The following is a 19,579-nucleotide window of genomic DNA, read 5'->3' as shown; positions in this document are numbered from 1 at the left end:
TATGTTCTTAAATTTTTCCTTTCTCTATGATCATTCTTAAATGTTCCTCAGCTTACGAAATGGGTTTTTGGTAATCCAATGCGTGACCAAGTTTTGCTTCTTTTGCAGTGTGTTCCTTTAGAGTTTTTTTTTTTTTTTTGAGCAATCACATTGCTTATTGTTCTCATTTGACTGTTTTGAATTCCTATGATTTTATTTCCCCCCCCCCCCCCTGCCTCTGCAGCACCACCGTCGACTGGCCTCACGATGCTGCTCCTATAGCGAAAACCGTCTCCAGGTTGCATCCATGTCCTACACACATGCGCATACATACAAAACTACACACACACACATACACCTACACAAACACACTCATGCCTGCACACAGACACAAACACACACGACTACATACACACATACACTTGTGATTGCGAAAAACATAATTTGAATTCCAGATGTCAAAATTCTAATTAATTTCTATTATTATTTTTTATTATTATTTTTTTTTACTGTCTTACATTCCTGGAGTAGTTGCTCTTGTGCCTTTCCAGTCTTTTGTTTGACGAAACATTATCTGTTCTCAGCTGCTAGTGGTTTTATACATCTTTTCTTTTGTCCTCTTTTATTTGCTCATATGCCCATTTTTGGCAGTTATCTTAAACCTTTCTTGTTATACACTAATGAAGTCTTGCTGTGTTACATTTGAAAAGATTCCCGAGTTTTGAACTTTAATTTCAAGTTTCATTGGAACTTATGTTGTTTTATTTTATTAATGATTACATTCAACTTTATGTAATTTCTTGTTTGCAGACAATGTACAGCACCAAGGGCGAAAGTTTTGAATATCATGTCTGCTGGTGTCTATGAAATTAAATAGTTTGAAACCCTAGTGTATATACTTCAGACCAATTTTTATTTCAAAGGGTCTCGAATAAAGAAATCAATGAAGTCTTCCACAGCATTTTGCACTGCAAATGTACCACAGCATTTTGCACTGCAAATGTACCCACTGAAATAAATGAAGATTAAATGCTTAAAGAATAAAAGTGCTAAACTACGTAAAAAGAAAAAAAAGTGAACTTCATTAATTAATAGCAACAAGTTGTTTTTGCAGATATGTTCTTAAAATAGTAAACTAACACAGCATAAAAACTGCTTTTTATGACAGGACTTAGGCTCCATCCCTCAAACAGTAAAGTACCATGGATAAGAGCCTCCCCCCCCCCCCAAAAAAAAAAAACTTCCCCTTGAAGAAAGCAGGCCCTTTAGATTTTATATACCACAAAGTCGGAAAGCCATTGAGTTAAAAGGATAGTTTAAATGGTTGGAAAAAATTCTATACCAGCTGACCAAAACTGTATAACATTTAAATAAATTTTACTCATATTGAAAATAACATACATACTTCTTGTGGTACTTAAGAAAAATAGTGCATAAAAAAACATAAAGTTAAACATATATACCTGGCATACTCTGGATGATACAAGATACAGTATCTGACCGCCTTCTCACAGCTCCTTCCCTAACTTCACCAAATTGGCCAATGCCTAGAACTGTTTGATGGATATCCATCTGATGTTTGGGGATTTGCCAATATTTTTCACGGATATTTTCATAGACTTCATTTAAATCAGCATCTTCACTGATTTGCAACATTCCAGGGATAAAGCCATTCTCATCCTATAATTAAAAGTATACCTTAATAATTTTATTCTAACATGAGAGTTGAACATTTTGAATTTTCTACCCAAAAAAGAGTATAACAGCTAAGATATTTTTCGATCATGTTAAAAGTAGGTATGCAGTGAACATTTGGTTGATACTCGGAATATGCTCAATGGGGTCATTTCCAAAATTTTAAAAGTATTTTTTTTCTGAAAGAGCATGCTTTAAAAAATAGGATCTGACCATTTTTTAAATAATTTGTTGAAGTTTAATATTTTTAAAAAATTACTTACATCGGTGCGCTTTCATTGTTTACATTTCTTGGCGATGACATCACAAATGATGAAATGCCATTCTGTGTTGCCATTCACAGAGCAAAATATTTAATTAGAATCTTTACTCACGTGTATTGGCAGTAATATGGTTGATAGCAAGAATAGAGTGCAATTTTAATTCGCTTCTTGATTATCAATACGTGGAAACGCGGTACAAAAATGCGCCAAAGAGCATCATTTGTGACATCAAGACCACGCCTTGTTTGAAAAATCGGACATTTTAAAAAATTAATTAAAAAATAATTGTTGGGAAAATGAAAGAATTTTCTGGGTCCATGTTACTTTTTTTTTTTTTGCTTATTCTATCATTTTCAGTGACTAAAAGTACTATTTCTTACTGAAGGAAACAACCCCATTGCACAGAGAAATTGAAAACTCAGTTTGGCTAAATATTTTAAAATTTGGCAACCAAGTAGAAAACAAATTTAAGTATTCGACAGCAGAAAAACAAACAAAGATATTTTGTACTATAAATGAAAGTTATAGAATTGTACCTTTCTCACTTTGCACGTCATTAGACAGACAACAAGAACAACATAGAATTGTACGATGCAAGTAATATAATCACATTCAAAGTAATTTTAATGTGGTATTCAGCTGTTAAGTTTAAATTATGACATTTTTCAATAAATATTTCATAAATAATCAATAAATATTCAGAATCTTATGACACATTATATTACCTTACCATAATAAACTTAAAACAACAAGCAGAAAAAAAGTTACAAAATTGAGTGTTCATCAGTCTGCAAAGTCAATTTAAAACTAATTATTAAAAATAAAGAAAAAAAGCTTGAAAAAGTAAAAAAGCAACTATCATTTCCCAAATTATTAAAAAGATGGTTAAGAATAATATAGCAATGAAGTACATGGACATTAAATGTTGCAGTATTTTTTAATTTCAGAAATTTTACACCATATAAAATATTTAAAAAAAGAAGAAGAAGAAGAAGAAAGAAACACACGGCATCAAAGTAAACACATAAAAATATCGCAAAAAATACTAAGTATTCAACATGTAGAAGTCAAATGAGCAGGATTTTTAACATTTCAGTTGGAAACATAGGTCTTAAGCACTGAAATATTAAACTAGTATATATATATATATATATATATATATATATATATATATATATATATATATATATATATATATATATATATATATATATATATATATATATATATAATAATGTTTTATTTGTTTATTTTCTTTTTCCTTTCAAAATTGCTCTTATTTCTTTTTTCATGGCGTAGTTAGTTGCTACAAGAACAATTATTATGTTTGCAGAAAAATAGGTCAGAAGCTAATAACGTATATGACCACTGGCTAGTAACTGAAAATTGAAATATTCAGGTCAGCATTTTCATAGATTAGAGTAATTTAAGAACCCTATTTGGAGAAACTTCTTTCTGTTTTTGCTTCCCTTTATAGAATTTTTCTTTCAATTTTTTTAATTAATTTTTTTCTCAAAAAAAAAAAAGTTTAAATACACTTGTGAGCCCCACATCACTACCTGGCAGACCATAGGTTGTGGACCCTTAACCTAGCACATGGCTTTGCTAATTTTCTCAATGAATACTTCACAAACAAAATAAAATATAAAAATTGGAGAAAACAGAATAATCATGTTTATGATAGATTATTTCTAAATGTTTGCATCACTAAACATGCATTATGCTATATTCTAATTTAAATGGCAGTTATTAGTGAGAAGAAAAAATTCTAAGTATAACAGATAGCTGATTTGCACACAAATTTCAAATTTAGCACAAAAAACTATTACTAAGCACCAAAGAGTAAATGCAGCATTGTAGAACTAATTTCCAAATCTATTACACACAAAAGTAAAAATCTTACTAATATTATATATGCGAAAGTTTGTCTGTATGGATGGATGTATGGATGTATGGATGGATGTATGGATGTTTGTTACTCTTTCACGCAAAAACTACTGAACGGATTTTGATGAAACTTTACAATAATATAGCTTATGCATCAGAATAACACATAGGGTAGTTTTCGTCCCGTTATGGGGGGCAAAACCCCCTTAGGGGGGCAATAAAACACAATTTTTGTATAAATTCTCTAATATTGGGATGAATAAATACTTGCACATATTTACATTATATGTCCATCGAAAGCTCTGATTTTTCTGCTGAAGATGGCACCTGTTCGAAATTTCTAAGTAGAATAAAAAACGAGTTATGAGCTTTTTAGATCCATGTTCGAAGGCTTTCCTCAACTCAATACAGTATTTAGTGTATCATCTCAACTCCCTGTCGATAGCGACAATTGTTGTATTGTTGACTTTCTTTGCTTTTCGTGATTGTTCAAGGCTTTTCTCAAGTCAAATCTTGAAGTAAGATTTTTTCACAAGATTGGCAAATAATACATGATTTGGCTGATGATTTTCCATTTAAACGGAACTTTAAAGTAATTAATGGTTTTTATTATTATTTATGCTAATTGAACACTTACTCATTATCCAAACAACCAGCAGATCGCCAAAATTTTTGCAGAAAGATTTCCGTAGCTGATGCATTTGGCAGTTTTTTCAACGTTGCTGTTTTTGAAGCCGAAGACTACGTCATAATGTTTCTCAGCTTTCACCATGTAAACAAAATATCGCCAATCAAAGAATTTTCAAAAGACTTTTTTTACTGTGTTAAATAATCCAGCAACTAAATTAGGCAAATCCATAAACAGCACAAAAACTTCCATTAATTTTCCTTTTTGCACAATTTCAAACAATCACCAAATTTTATTACTTATTTTGGTAACATTTCGGATGAAACTGTTTAGCGCCATTTTATGGTGACCAAAAATGTCTCAGCATCTGGCGACGATATCTCTGTAACGAAAATTAATATCATATCGTTTTACAAAGTAAGGAAAGAATGGGGGAGCATCATCGAAGGTACCTCGAAACGACTTTCGCAAATTCGGTAAAATCGCACCAAGAGCCACAATGATTGAAATTTCCCGAAATAACTAAAGCAAGTATAAGGGGATTACGAGCGCAGCTACTTTTTTTTAATCACTTCGTACTTCATTAGCCATACAGAGAAGGTTTTAGACTCCATGTTAAAAAAAAAAAAGTATCAACAGATTAATCTTTTTAAACATGAGAAGATTAATTTCATGTTTTTTAAATTTGTATATGCTTAAATATAGTGCTTTCGTTTCTAAATCAATACTACTTTGTTTTTATACTTATTGCTATTTTAGTTTTATGGGTAAGGAAGAAACTCTATTTTTAATCACGTCAAAAAGATGTGTTTTAAATTCTTTTACTTAAAACAGAAAACAAAAGCAAGTAACGATTTTTTCTAATAATTATTACTGACCCAGGCAACGCCGGGTATTTTTGCTAGTACTTCATAATTACATATCATTAAATCGATAATTTTAATTCATATTTTCTCCTACAATTAGATAATTGAAAATAAAAATTAATCAGGCAAAAAATTGAACTGTATAGTTTAGAATGAAAATTATGACAGTAATCAGGGAACTTTTACTAACTGTTAAGCCATAGCAAGTGCTTCGGTTGACTTTTAAACATAGCATAACAATCCCAAACGTGATACATTCTATAGCACATGCGAAAAAAAAAGATTTATAGGATAATGTAGTCTATAAACTATGAATTGTTGAGAGTCAACTTTAGGTCTTAAAATACATGCACTAAGAATTTTGTAATCATTAAAATATACCTCACAGAAGACAACTAATAGAACTTTTACCCACACAAAAAATATGCATTTTGAAATTGTTATACTATTACAGTAATTGAGAAAAAAAATGAATAATAATAACAAAGCATGGGAAGCTGATACAGTATGACTTTATATTGACCGTAACTGCAGGAACAATAGCAATACTAACAATTACTAATATTAAGCAAGTTCAATGTGCAAACTATCATAACTTATTCCTCAATTTAAGGGCTAATAGCAAAACAGGATGCACTACAAAGTTTAGAAAAGGAGCTTGAAAAAAAAGAAAGAAAGAATGAAAGAAACAGCATTAAAATTTATATAAGCAATACTTGAAGCAATAATGATATTTAACAAAAATTACATTGAATTCAGATTTACAAAATACATAATTTTCAAAAAAAAAACATACTTTTTCTGGTTGGAAGTGTTCACTTTGATCCGAAGTGAGCTTGCAAGGAAAACAGCATAGTGCAATTAAGTGCATTTTAATGAAACGCTTAATGAAATGATTGCTAAAAAATTGCTTAATACGAGATGAAAAACCAGCACGAATATACAAGAAACTTCAATAATAACATAAGTAAATAAGAGTTGATATTTATGCAAATTACATCAGCTATTAATATTCATTTGTTAGTGCACAGCAATTAGCAATTAAAGTATACTTTAGTTTTTCATTTTGCAAAGGACTAATAGTTTAAGAATGAAAGATAAATTGTCTTAGAATTTTAATAAAAACTGCAATGTTTGCAATATCATGTCAATCAGACAAATATGATTAAATAGGTTTAAGGTCCAAGACCTGAGATTACAAATACAAATACAAAAGTGACGACCAGCAAAAGGCTCTGGTCCAAGCTAGACTGCTCCCAGTCAATTTACAATCTCCAGTGAAGATCAATGGCCCTCTTAAAACTATCTACTCCCTTGCTCATTACCACCTCTTCCGGTAAGCTGTTCCAAGGTTCCACTACCCTGCTAAAATTATAATTTTTCCTAATATCCATGTTAACCTGAGATTTAAATAGCTTAAAACAATGACCCCCTGTCCTGTTTTCAGTGCTAAACTTCAGCCCCGTAACATCTTTCATTTTAATAAATTTAAACAACTGAATCATGTCCCCTCGGTCTCTTCTTTGCTCAAGACAGTACATTTTTAGCCTTCTAAGCCTGGAATCATAATCTAAGTGGGAAAGTCCATTTATTAGCCTTGTAGTCCACCTTTGAACCCTTTCCAATACATTAATATCTTTCTTAAGATAAGGAGACCAAAACTGAACAGCATACTCCAAATGAGATCTTACCAAAATTCTATATAAGGGCAGAACTTCTTTAGATTTGTAACCAAAGAGTTTGGCACTTGAATGTAACCAAAGCAACTGACCATCTTTTGCACTTATATTTTCAAAACAAGCTAAGCATCAAAAGCTATGATTACCAGAGTTTTTATATTGTTGTTTAAATTTAAAATGGCAGTCAAAATGCAATTTTAATTTTACTAAGAAGTTCTACTAGCTAAAAATTAAACTTTAAAGTTTATGTGTTATGTAGCAGTCAATATTTGTTTGGAATAAAATCATTAGCAAATATTTTAAACCAGATTTTCAAAACTTATAACAATGTTAAATAACCCCAAAATTTCAAGAAAAATATGTAATTGACAAGAATGTTTTCAAAACTAATTTTAAAGTATTGAAGAAACTGGCACAACTTGACTTTCGTTACATTTACAGCACAATGTTGGTTAAGTCTGCTTTTGCATTTCCAAAAAGGGGGAAAATGGACAAATTTTTAAATGGTTTTAAGTAAGAAACTTTCTCAAATTTTTTTTAAAAAATACTGAAGAATTTTACTTTTGCAAAACAAAAATTGAAAATTTTTCGGAATGCATTCAACAGTACCATGCACTTGAAAATTGAAAAACATCATTGTAGTCAGCATTTTGAAAATTCACATTTGAGAAAAATGCAAAAAAAGATGTATGAATGAGGACCTATTGTATCAAATAAACTGATTTTTCTATTCTCAGTTGAAATGATAATATGAACTGTGTGCAAACTCAGAATTTCGATACATTTGTATTAATGGTGTTATACAGTCAAACTCCCTTATAGCCAGGGTTTGTTACTTTTTGATATAAAAAAATCAATAAATTCTGATTTTTTTAAATTTAAATCGGATTTTTTTTATTTAAATGATTTTCTTGAATTTTGTTAAAAATTTCAAAAATTTGTTGACATTAATTGCTTTACATTTATAAACATAACATATTTCATACGCTAGATGAATCCATTCAGCTTACTCTTAAAATTAGGATAAGTTCTCTAGATATTCAATATTTTTTTGAGATTTATAAATATGTTATACTGTTTAGATAAGATGTGATTTTGTTTTATGCTTTGCTAGATAATGTTTATGTTATCATGTACATGTTGAGTGTAAAACAATCTGTTGAACAACTATACTTTTCTTAACTATATTAGTCACGGTGTATAAGAAAAACTGCAAATTTTTATTTTGTTCTGAACTGCAATTTTGGAGTAAAAGCAATATTACAAGAGTCTGAAAATCTGTTACACACAAAAAAGGGGATCTATGTAGTTTTGCGAGTTGAAGTTAAGATTGTATAATGCAGTGTAGTTAAATTTAGAGCGAACACATTCTAAAAATGCAAAATTAATTTTCAAAAATAAAATCAACTGATTTTAATCAATGATTTTTTTTAATCACTTGATTCAAATCAATTGATTTAAAAGTAATTTTTATTAAAAAAAATTACTTGATTTAAATCATGATTTTATCAAGATTTAAATCAATGAACCTTGTTTATAATGAACGTAAAAGGACGACCATATTTGCTCATTATAACCGAGTGCTCGTAAAAAAACGAGTGCGTGAAAGAAATCATAAAAATTCATCATAGACGTTTTTTTTTAATCTTTTTAAACTCTGTGCAGTATACAAGAAGTTGTTTTTGAGGAACATACATACAAACATGCATAATTTTTAAATGCTTCTTTACTTCACAAATTAAAAAAAATGGCTGTCATTGCTTATTCTCAATTTTTATGATTTATCACTAACTTTCAGTTAACTTTGAAATGTTACATAAAATTTCCTAAAAAAGGATAAACTTAGCTGAAAGTCAACAGAAATTTTATGAATCGTAGAAATATTGCTCGCTTTAAGCGGGGTTTGCTCATTAAAAGCAAGTTACGCTCCCATAGATTTAACGTTGTACCAATCAAGTATTTCTGATTTCTCAACTAAATCAGGTTTCTCGTTAAATCCTGGCTCGTTATAAACAAGTTCGACTGTACTTAAAAACATAGATAAACTGTGGTTAAACTTAAAATAATTAATCTTGGATATTTTCAGTGACCTCAAAAGATCTGAAGTCAGAGAGAATATCTAATATTAGTTTTCAGGTCTTTAAAACAATCTATAGGAATACTATTCATTTCGATGGTTTTACTAGCTCAATAAAAGTTCACACACAGGATAATTAAATTTAATACAAAATAGAAATAATAAAATATAATTACCCCTTCTGATCCATGAACCCTTAAAACCATTTCATCTGAAGGTCTTCTTTTGCCATAACGCTTCCTCAGAAGGAAATAAATAATAACTGATAAAACCAAAAGGAACCCAAATACTCCAATGGCAGCCGATAGAATCACGGACAACGCTGAACTTGTTTGAGCTAGAAATTTTCAAGAAGCAAATGTGTAAAAAGCGTATTATGATAACATCAAAGCACACACTTTTGCAAAAAAAAATTTTTTTTTTCTTCTTTCATTTTTCCTGTTTTTAAGTAAGCAATTTCTGTACCTCAGAGCTAGAGATCCTAAATATGGAGAGATTGGACAACTTCAGAGCGGCGGCCATCTTATGTCCAAAATGATCACTCCCCATAGACCGTAATACATCTTCTGCCCCAAATATCACTGTAAATTGTATCGAAAAAAATTGGAAGCTAGTTATGATATTATGAAACGCAATGTGCAGATCACAAATACCTGTCTGTATGAACAAATTTTTGAGAAAAAAATTCTTTGTACGCGGTATGATGATGCGAAACAATTGCCGCCGGATTGCCAGACTTGGCGCTCACTCAGTTTAATGAAAATATGAGGAGAAAAGAAAATCAGTCTGTTCTTTAAAGATATCATGTCTTATATTCCGTGGGAAAACTAAAAATTCACACAGCGCAGCATTTCGAGCTAACAACACTTGGTGGACAGCGGCGTGCCATTGTCCAATCTCTATATATATAGGATCTCTACTCAGAGCCAGATTAAGTCCAAAAATTGCAATTTTCAGTTTATTAGTGCATTGTATCTAAAATCCTATTCAGCATCGTTCCAAGTGAACGAATTCTAAAAAAGGAGGGAGGGGTATCATCCTAAGTTAATTAAAAAGTTGTAGAAAAAATTATAGTGATGCAAAAATACATTTTAAGGAATAACAATACTTTTATAGTTTAATTTAAATTAAGTGAGATAACTCAATGGTTTTCAATATGTGGGGTACATCTCCCTAGGAAGGCGTAAAATTATTGCAAGGGAGGCATGAAGCTGTTACCAAAATTTTTGCAAAACAAAAAGTCAAATCAAGGTTGGGAAATAAGAATCAAGGAAACGTCATTGTTGAGGCATTCGGACTTGAGCGCCCACACTAAAAAGAACATTGTTTCAAAACACTACGATTTGGGAAATTTTGAGCTAGAGCTCAATATTTTACTAATGTTTTTTTAACACATTATGCAGTGAGAAGCAAAGGGATGTAAAGGAAAAATTTTCAAGTTTTGAGTAAAACACATATCAGTTCCAGTCCTAGGTAGGCTTTCATTGAAAAGTTTTTCTAAATCATTTAGTATAGCAGCACCCACCAGAGTTACTAGAACTATCTCTAGCACCCAAATCAGAGGAAAGAATCAACTACCATTTGTACTGGTAATCTCCAAATTTTTAATTTTAGCATTTACATGCCTTTGCTTCTAACTGCCTTGTATATTTTCCTATAGTTTTGTACAATTTATTTAATGTTTCAAACAATCAATAGTCAGATTATAACATAAAAATAGCTAAATATGTTTTAGTACATAAAAACTACTTTATATAAAAAATGCAAATGTTTTTCTAATTCATTAACTAAACTGTAATGTCAGGATAGCATATACAAAATCAGATTATTATGAAGATTGAATAATATTTGGGACAGAATAATGTTTGTATGAAAAAAAGGATGTACAGGTATAAAAAGTTTGGAAACCGTTAATGTAAAACTATTTAACTCATTAAACTAAAAGGTATTTTATTCAAAAACTTTATAGCGAACAAAAAACAGAGCAACTATTAATAGCCTCAAATACATCAGCCTGCTACTACTTTGAAGGTACAATCGAAAATGCTTATGCCATTTGAAATAATTACAAACAGAATAAGCATTTTTATTTCTATAAAAAATCTTGCTGACCAGTAATAAGCAAATTTTAATCTTGCGCTACTTCAAGCATATATCAAACGCAATTGCAAGAATATCAGATCGATTGAATACCTCTTGAAACATCATTTGACATTCGGCTTTCTAAAGTAGACTGGAGAGGTGAGTATGAAACTTTCGTCACCTAAAAGAAATACAAAATTGGAAAAAAAAATCACCACATTTTATGAATACTGGAAATCCTCTTTTGATTGAAGAGATACAGTAGAAGATCATTATAACGCTCACCTTGGGACCAGAGTTTTTGCGTTATACAGTTTTTTGCGTTATATAGAGCATTTCACAAATTTTGAAACTAATACTCAGAATATAGCTATATATTAGCACTTCAGAATGAGTTTTATCTGCAATGAGTATTAAAGCACCAATATTAAAATTAGTCATTCACAAATAAATATGTTTCACAAGTGAACACTTCTGCTAGCTTCATGGTTTGCATAACAGCTGCATTTTCAAGAGCCATCTGGTATTTTCTGTTTACTATGAGTACTAATTTTCAATTTAAAAGCTTTGAATTAAGATGGAAAGATGAAAACGGTTTCAAAATTTAATTTTCCTATTAATTTTTATGATTGCAAGCAAAACAGAGGGATTTTTTAGACTTCAAAACCTATTGTTTACTTCTGAAAAATTGTGCGGTTTATAGAGAATTGCTTTATATAAGTTCGCGTTATAAAGATGTTCTACTGTATTTCAAAAAGGGAAAAGGAAAGCATTGAAACACTAATGAAGCTTTGCTAACAACTTTTGGAAAATAAGCAAATTAGCAAGATTTCAGGGAAAACATTGAATAATGTTGTTATAAGCTATTTCAATTATTATATACCTGGCGCAGTTATTAGTTCAAGTGAATCAAAACTAGAACATTAGTTGAATGAAATTCCAAATTAGTTCTAAAGATGGTAAAAAGTTACACTTCTATAACAATCTGACCGCAAACAAATGACCCTTGTCGATGATTTGAGATAATGAGTAGATTCCTTAAAATCGGTACAGGAAGAAAGGACAAATGCTATATTTTGGAATTTAGCAATATTTTGGTGATATGGAAAAAAAATATACTCCCGGCATATTTTCGTTATGTGATTCTTTTAGACCTTAAAGGTTTAAGTTTCAGCAATAACTGCATTGAGTTGGTGAAAAGGTAAAAATGACAAGGCTTTGCATTCTTTATTGTAACCCTAGTATTGCCAATTTCCAATTCAAATTAATTATAGGAGGCGTTGTTTCCTCTGATCAATGGCTGCTGAAAGAAGTTAGACCAAGACCCACCCACTTAGGTAGTATGTTACCTGCCCAATGAGACATCTGCCTTAACTGCACAAAATTGAAATGTTTCACCTCTTTGGCTAATTTCTTAAATTTCAAGGCGACGTATTCAAGCTCTAAAGCCAATAACGCACTTGCTAATTCCGTTCCGTTCTTCAACTTTCCTCTCCGTACAGGGTTCATACTTTATTTGGATGAAAAGATTTCATGACTTTTCTAAGACTTTTTCATGACTTCATAAAAATTTTCATGACCTTGTTACACGAAGAGAACAGTACTATTTGCCAATTTTCTGCAATGGGTATTAGCAAAACTATTATGTGAATGCCACTACCTTATCAAAGCATTTACTTGTGACTGAAAAAACATCAGTGCATAGTACAGAAACTAATAGCTATTCTTATTTATCTTTTTAATTTAAGCAAGGTAAAAATGTAGTGAATGCAATATATAGATGTTTAAATTAATAAATATTTAATAAACAGAGCACAATAGCAATAAATGAAGCAGAATATTAATGAATGGGACAAAGGTTGAATGAGCCATTACAAAGTTTTCAAAAATAAATTTACTTCATAAAAATATTGCCTTTTGGTGTCAACAGTGTATCTAATAATCTATGTAACTTGACAGTATTTTCGTTCATTGAAGTAAAGTCTCGTTTTTCGGTAAATTCATTTTTTTCAGTATTAGAATTCCCTATTTCTTTGCTCTATCGCTGACTAAATGTTTATTTTCTAAAGTCTTCAACAAATGAAACTCGGATGATATTGATTTATACTTTTGAGAGGGTGCGGCAAAATCTAGAATGTGCAAGTCCAGTTCTAAAAAATATAAAATATAAGAAGCGCTGAAAATAATTGTGACTTCCAAATAAGTGATGTCCCAGAAGTAAAACCACATTACAAAAAAAAAGGTGGATGGCTGTTACAGAAAGAGGATGCAATAAGATCCCAAAACTCAGATTTGTTTTTGGGATGGTTCAGTTTTTCAATGTAAATAGCTTTTACATGCAATACTGTTAAATCACTGAAAATTTCTAATATTCTTTTAGCTTCTGTTACTTTCTTACTGCTCAAGACATTTTTCCATGACTTGAAATAAATTTCCATGACTTTTAATGAAAATATTAATTTTCCATGACTTTTCCAGGTCTGAAATCTGTTTATTTTTTTTTCCATGACTTTCCAGGATTTTCATGACCGGTATGAACACCGTCCGTATTGCCCCTTCATAAAAATGGACACTTCTGAACCAAGGCATAGCAAGCGGTCAACTCTTCGCAGACAGACTTTAAAAGTACTTTAAACCTCCCAACCCCCCAAAAGAAATGAAGGTTTTTTGCACACTTACTCCATTCAGAGAACTCACAACCCCAACCAAAACTTCATAGTCCCTCTTTTCAGACAATGGAGCATTGTAGTATCCCCCATATGTCTTTCGATCACCAATTACGAAAGTCCTGTTAGCTTCTTCTGGACTAAGGCTAGCGGTAATATAAAATGGAAGACCTGTTTCCTGAGACATGGAATAGTTACTAACTTCTTCAGAATTGAAAAATACAATAGCGCTTTTTTCCACAGGAACAACATAATAATTCCTATTAAAATAAAATGACAATTAGACAGTGAAAATATTTTCTTAGTTTCAAAAAATATCTCAGAGTATGTTCAGTTTGCCAATTTAATATTTGAAAGAATTTCAATTTTTAAAATCCATTCATTCTAATAATTCAATTAACATAAGTACATTTTTAGGAACTAATATTTTTTAGCATGGTCTCTTGATTGATAAAATAGTGGCACTCTATCAGACGATTTTTTTTTTTTTTTGAAATAAATATTTTTCACAGAACTCAAGGCCTATTTTTAGGTGTTGCAATTGGTTTTACAAATAGCTTTTTGTGATGTTTTCCATAGTATGCAAAAGCCACAAATACAAGGAATAATATGCAGTTGCTTTAAAACTACAAAAGCCAAACACAGATAAAAAAGGAAAGAAAGAAAAGAATTCACACATTGCCACAAAACTAAGTAGTTATATTTATTTGCTTACTGTTTCTTATTATTTTTTGTAAGCATTTACTATTTATATTACAATTATTGATATCCTTTTTTTCTTTTGAAATGAAAAACAAATGTTTTAGTGGCAAATCTTTACTTTTGTGCAACTATTTACACTTTAACCACGGATTGTATGGAATTGGAAAACTTCCAGTGAAGAAGAGGCTATCTGAATGAGGGGAAAGGTAAAAATGTGATGTGCATGTTCCGCTCATTTGAATGAGACTCTGCTTAATTCAGAGGCTAATAAACATCTGCAAAAGCCGACATCCCTGAAAACAAATAGATGCGTCCATTTCCGCATGTAAACTGGATGATTGCCTTTCCATACAATCCTTGGTCAGAAGGTACTAGAGATCAAACTATTAAAAGGCAAATTGATCCCTCACTCATGCTAGATTTTTTTCAAGGATACAAATACAAAAGTGACGACCAGCAACAGACTCTGGGCCCAGCTAGACTGGTCCTAGTCAATTTACAATCCCCAGTGAAGATCAATGGCCCTCTTAAAACTATCTACTCCCTTGCTCATTACCACCTCCTCCGGTAAACTGTTCCAAGGTTGCACTACCCTGCTAAAATAATAATTTTTCCTAATATCCATGTTAGCCCGAGATTTAAATAGCTTAAAACAATGACCCCTTGTCCTATTTTCAGAGCGAAACTTCAGCCCCGTAACATCTTTCATTTTAATAAATTTAAACAACTGAATCATGTCCCCTCGGTCTCTTCTTTGCTCAAGACTGTACATTTTTAGCCTTCTAAGCCTGGAATCATAGTCTAAGTGAGAAAGTCCATTTAAAAGCCTTGTAGCCCGCCTCTGAACCCTTTCCAATACATTAATGTCTTTCTTAAGATAAGGAGACCAAAACTGAACAGCATACTCCAAATGAGGTCTTACCAAACTTCTATATAAGGGCAGAAGAACTTCTTTAGATTTGTTTGAAATAGATCTATTGATAAACCCAAGCATCTTATTGGCCTTGTTACTAGCAATGCTGCACTGTTGGCTAAACTTTAAATCCTGACTTATTAAGACCCCCAGATCAGTAACTTTGTCCGCTTGACTAATGACTGAACCTTGCAAATAATAATTTGTACACTTATTTCCATGCCCTAAATGTAGCACTTGACATTTCCCAACATTAACAGCCATACCCCATTTATCAGCCCACTCCGTAATATGATCTAGATCCTCTTGCAGCTGTTTTGCTTGTTCTTCATTTTCTACAGTCCCCATAACTTTGACATCATCAGCAAAACAATTCATGTTCCAGAAATATTTTTGTGAATATCGTTCATAAAAACAATGAATAAAACAGGCCCTAACACTGAGCCTTGAGGAACCCCGCTTAAAACCTCACTCCAATTAGAATAATTTCCCCTTACAACTACCCTTTGTTTCCTTCCGGTCAGCCAGTTTTTTATCCAAATGAAAGGTTTCCCTCCTATTCCTATATCAGCTAATTTGCTAAGTAGAGCAACATGCGGTACCTTATCGAAAGCTTTTTGAAAATCAATGTAAACAACATCTACAGGCTTCTTATTGTCCAAAGCCATGATAACTTTGTCATAGAAATGTAATAAATTAGTTGCACAAGATTTACCTTTCCTGAAACCGTACTGAAAACTAGTCAATAGATTATTAGTCTCTAGAAAATTTACTATCTTAATTTTTATCAATGTTTCAAAAATTTTGCAAACCACCGAAGTTAGACTCACAGGTCTATAATATCTGGTTGCTTATCTTCTTTAAGCTAAAAATTCAATACATCATTGCACTAATAACAAATACTTTCATCACAAAGATTTAAGTCTATGAATAAAATGCGTGAAACTGCATTTAGCGGTGTTGTGGAAAAATGTTTACTAACGTTATAGGCCCTTTGTCACTAAAACCAGAAGGCAAGTTCACAGTCATGGTTTCTCCATTCCGTTCTAAAATGTCAACTGAAGGAGGCTCCTCAGGGTCTACAAATGCATACAAGAAGGGGAAGAATGAGCGGTAGAAATGTAGAATCAATGCACCAAAGTAAATTCTTATCATAATTAAAAAGAAATAAGTTAATATTGTCATCTTTGATTAGAATATCAGGTTGCCAGGAAAATAATGCAGGTTCCTTAACCAGTCTCTTTAAAGTACCATAACTCAACTCAAAAAAAGATGTTATTAATCAAAATAAACACCAGTCGAATCAATACATTTTTGCCAACGAGACACAAGTTTATTTATGCCGGTAGAATAAAATTCTGGAGTTCCAGATGCCAGAAAGTTGTTAAAGGCATTTTTGGGTTCGTCTGGGTTTCTGAAACATTTTTTCCGCATAAAATTATCCAGATGTTTAAAAAAGTGATAATCTGTCGGAGAGGTCAGGCAAATATGGAGAATTCGGGAGAGTTTTGTACCACAATTCATTCAATTTCTGTAGGGTCAGTTGCGCGACATGCAGCCGATTTTCGGGTTTTTGTTTTCCGTGCAATTCATGGGGCACCCACTTATTGAGCTTCTTTGACTTTCCTAAACAATTAAAGTGATCAGAAACAGTTATTTCGCTTACGCCAAGCTCTTCCACAGGTGTTTGTTTCAACTAAAGTCTTCAAATCCTCATCATTAACAGCTGAAGAACATCCACAACCCTCTTGATCTCCAAGGTCAAATTCTTCCCACCGAAAACTCTAATACCATTGTTTGCACTGTTGACTTATTAACACGTTTATCAACCCATACTTTGTTGACATTTCAAGCAGTTTCTGCTGCGCTGTGACCAAGCTTGAATTCATAAAAGTAAATTTGCCGAAAATCTCATTTAGACCTCTAAAACAAAACGCCTTGTAACTATCTTTTAAAATAATTTTGGAACAAAATGATTTTTATAGAAATATAGAGCAAAAATAGAGCTTTAAATTTTTGTATAAACTAATACAATTTAAAGCCTTTTTACTTCTAAAAATGTACAGGAAAGATAAGCAACTGCAAAAACCTGTATTATTTTCCTGACAATCTAATATAAATTGCACTTTACTTCAACCCAGCATATTCTGCATACATCATTAGATTTCACTTCAGATAAAACATGAAAGAAACAAAACTTGTAGGTAAGTAAGGTCTATATGGTCTTGAAAATACTTCAGTGACAAAGGAGAGTACATTCATTCCCTGATTTACACATGTACTAGTTGTACATGATTTTGGTTTTAGACTGTTTATGAGCTAGGGATTAAAACTAGTAAAAGTTAGAATATTTTAATTCAGATTTAAAATTTTAAGAACAAAAATGCAATTAAACATGATATTGAATCACATTTGTTGTCAGCATCTGTTATAGTTTAAAATGCCCAGATAAACTTTTTTCCAGGGAATAAAAGAGAAATTCACAGTAATTTCTTTTTTATAAAAATAAAGAAAATTTACGAAAATATTTTACTGTTTTACGAAATGGGAACCCAAAAAATAAAAGCTGGATCGATCCCTGATTAAGCTGTAGTCAAACCTGAATATTTATAGCATATTCCTGCATTATTATGTGTAAGATTTTTTTATGTGACTTAATAATTACTAATGTTAATACTGTTTTTAAAAAATTATCCAACTTCTCAAGTCATTGAATTCTAAAATAACTAGAAAGTCGCCTGTTATGGTATGACCAGGGGCGGCAAATAGGGGGGTCAAGAGGGGGCGGTCGCACCCCCAAATTTTTTGAGCGGAATGATAGAAAATGGGTGAGTTCAATTTATGTACGTCGGAAATCAATGTTCATTAAAAAAAAATCTCGCTAGTTCTCAGATATTTAAAACTCGACACATTCCCAGACTACAAAAAGTGTTTTTCGTTATTTGGGTGATGACTTAGAAATTCATGAAGTACTCTCCGGCGTTTTCAAAACAGAGAAAACTGATAGAGAACCATGGTTAGTTTCAACTAAAAAAGACATTTCCTCATATAGGCTAAATATTTCATACTTATGTGCCCAGAGTAACGATGGTATGTCCAATATGAGAGGCTGTGCAAAGTGTTGTGGCTGCATGGTTTTCACAAGAAAATTCCTTGATATTTTACATTCACTTTTACGCTCATTTTTTAAGTGTATATATTCATTTAATGAGTGTTCATCGCTTAGTTCTGCTAGAAACAACGTTTCAACTACTCAATGCATTATATGCTTTCATAGAAACTTCTTAAAAATGCATGTAATTATTGAATAAAAAAAACATATCAACAAATACCTTTTAAGGGGCTCTATAATTATGCAATTAAGATGGTCTTCAAGAGATAAAACCATAAAAACATTTCTCGATAACTTCAAAGCAGTGATTTGACGACTTGAAGAATTATTGCAAAACGATTCTTTCAATGGTGAAAAAGCTCATGCCCTTTAGCATGTATGACTTCGTTTGAGTTTTTATTCAATTTGTTTGTATTGAGAAAAGTTTTTGTGGAAAATGCTTTACTCTATTAAAACATCTTCAATCCGCCACCCTTAATTTTCGGACTATTCAATCCACAGTTCAATCTACAATTGATCTGTGCGTTCGTATTACCATAGTTCAATCTACAATTGAAATTGAAAATAAATTTTACGTAGATGTATTTATTGTATTTTAATCAATTGTGAAACTTTTCAAAAAAATTCTTCCTCGGAGCCAATTTTATACAGGTGCAAAAAAAAAAAAAAAAAAACGTGACAAAACTGCACATGATGATGTGAAGTCAAACATTGATTTTTTAATATTTTGTATAAAGTAATTTATTCAGTTTCGAATGAAAAAACACAAGATTTGGTGATAATTATTTTTCTATATGGTTGGCTCTGTATTATCTGGATTGGATTTTGAAAATGAAAAATAAAATGTTTCAATTATGAGTAAGATTTTTTGCATGATGCAAGAAAAATTACAAGCAATATACCCACAGACAGGTTATCACACCCAGAGACTGCAGTTTCGTCCTTGTCATGGACTCATCAGTCTGGAATAGTGAATAACAGAGCTGGAGGTAGATGACATCTCATTGAAGCTGATAGCGCCGATGAGACT

The 19,579-nt window shown here is 31.4% G+C and overlaps 1 protein-coding gene across 1 annotated transcript in view; it reads right to left on the bottom strand.

Annotated features, from left to right (window-relative positions):
- Nucleotides 1-19,579, bottom strand: part of LOC129220120 (putative inactive tyrosine-protein kinase Wsck) — a 79,145-nt gene that overhangs the window by 40,503 nt on the left and 19,063 nt on the right. Inside the window, exons 5-9 of the mRNA XM_054854462.1 lie at nucleotides 16,420-16,516; nucleotides 13,836-14,082; nucleotides 11,268-11,337; nucleotides 9,251-9,411; nucleotides 1,443-1,659 (exon numbers count right to left, since the gene is read on the bottom strand). Coding sequence (XP_054710437.1) covers nucleotides 1,443-1,659; nucleotides 9,251-9,411; nucleotides 11,268-11,337; nucleotides 13,836-14,082; nucleotides 16,420-16,516 — 792 coding nt within the window. The remainder of the gene's footprint in view (nucleotides 1-1,442; nucleotides 1,660-9,250; nucleotides 9,412-11,267; nucleotides 11,338-13,835; nucleotides 14,083-16,419; nucleotides 16,517-19,579) is intronic.

Source organism: Uloborus diversus, chromosome 4 (assembly GCF_026930045.1).
Source record: "Uloborus diversus isolate 005 chromosome 4, Udiv.v.3.1, whole genome shotgun sequence".
Taxonomy (NCBI): Eukaryota; Metazoa; Arthropoda; class Arachnida; order Araneae; family Uloboridae; genus Uloborus; species Uloborus diversus.
Note: the sequence above shows the minus strand (reverse complement) of the source record. Positions and strands in the feature narration are given on the sequence as shown.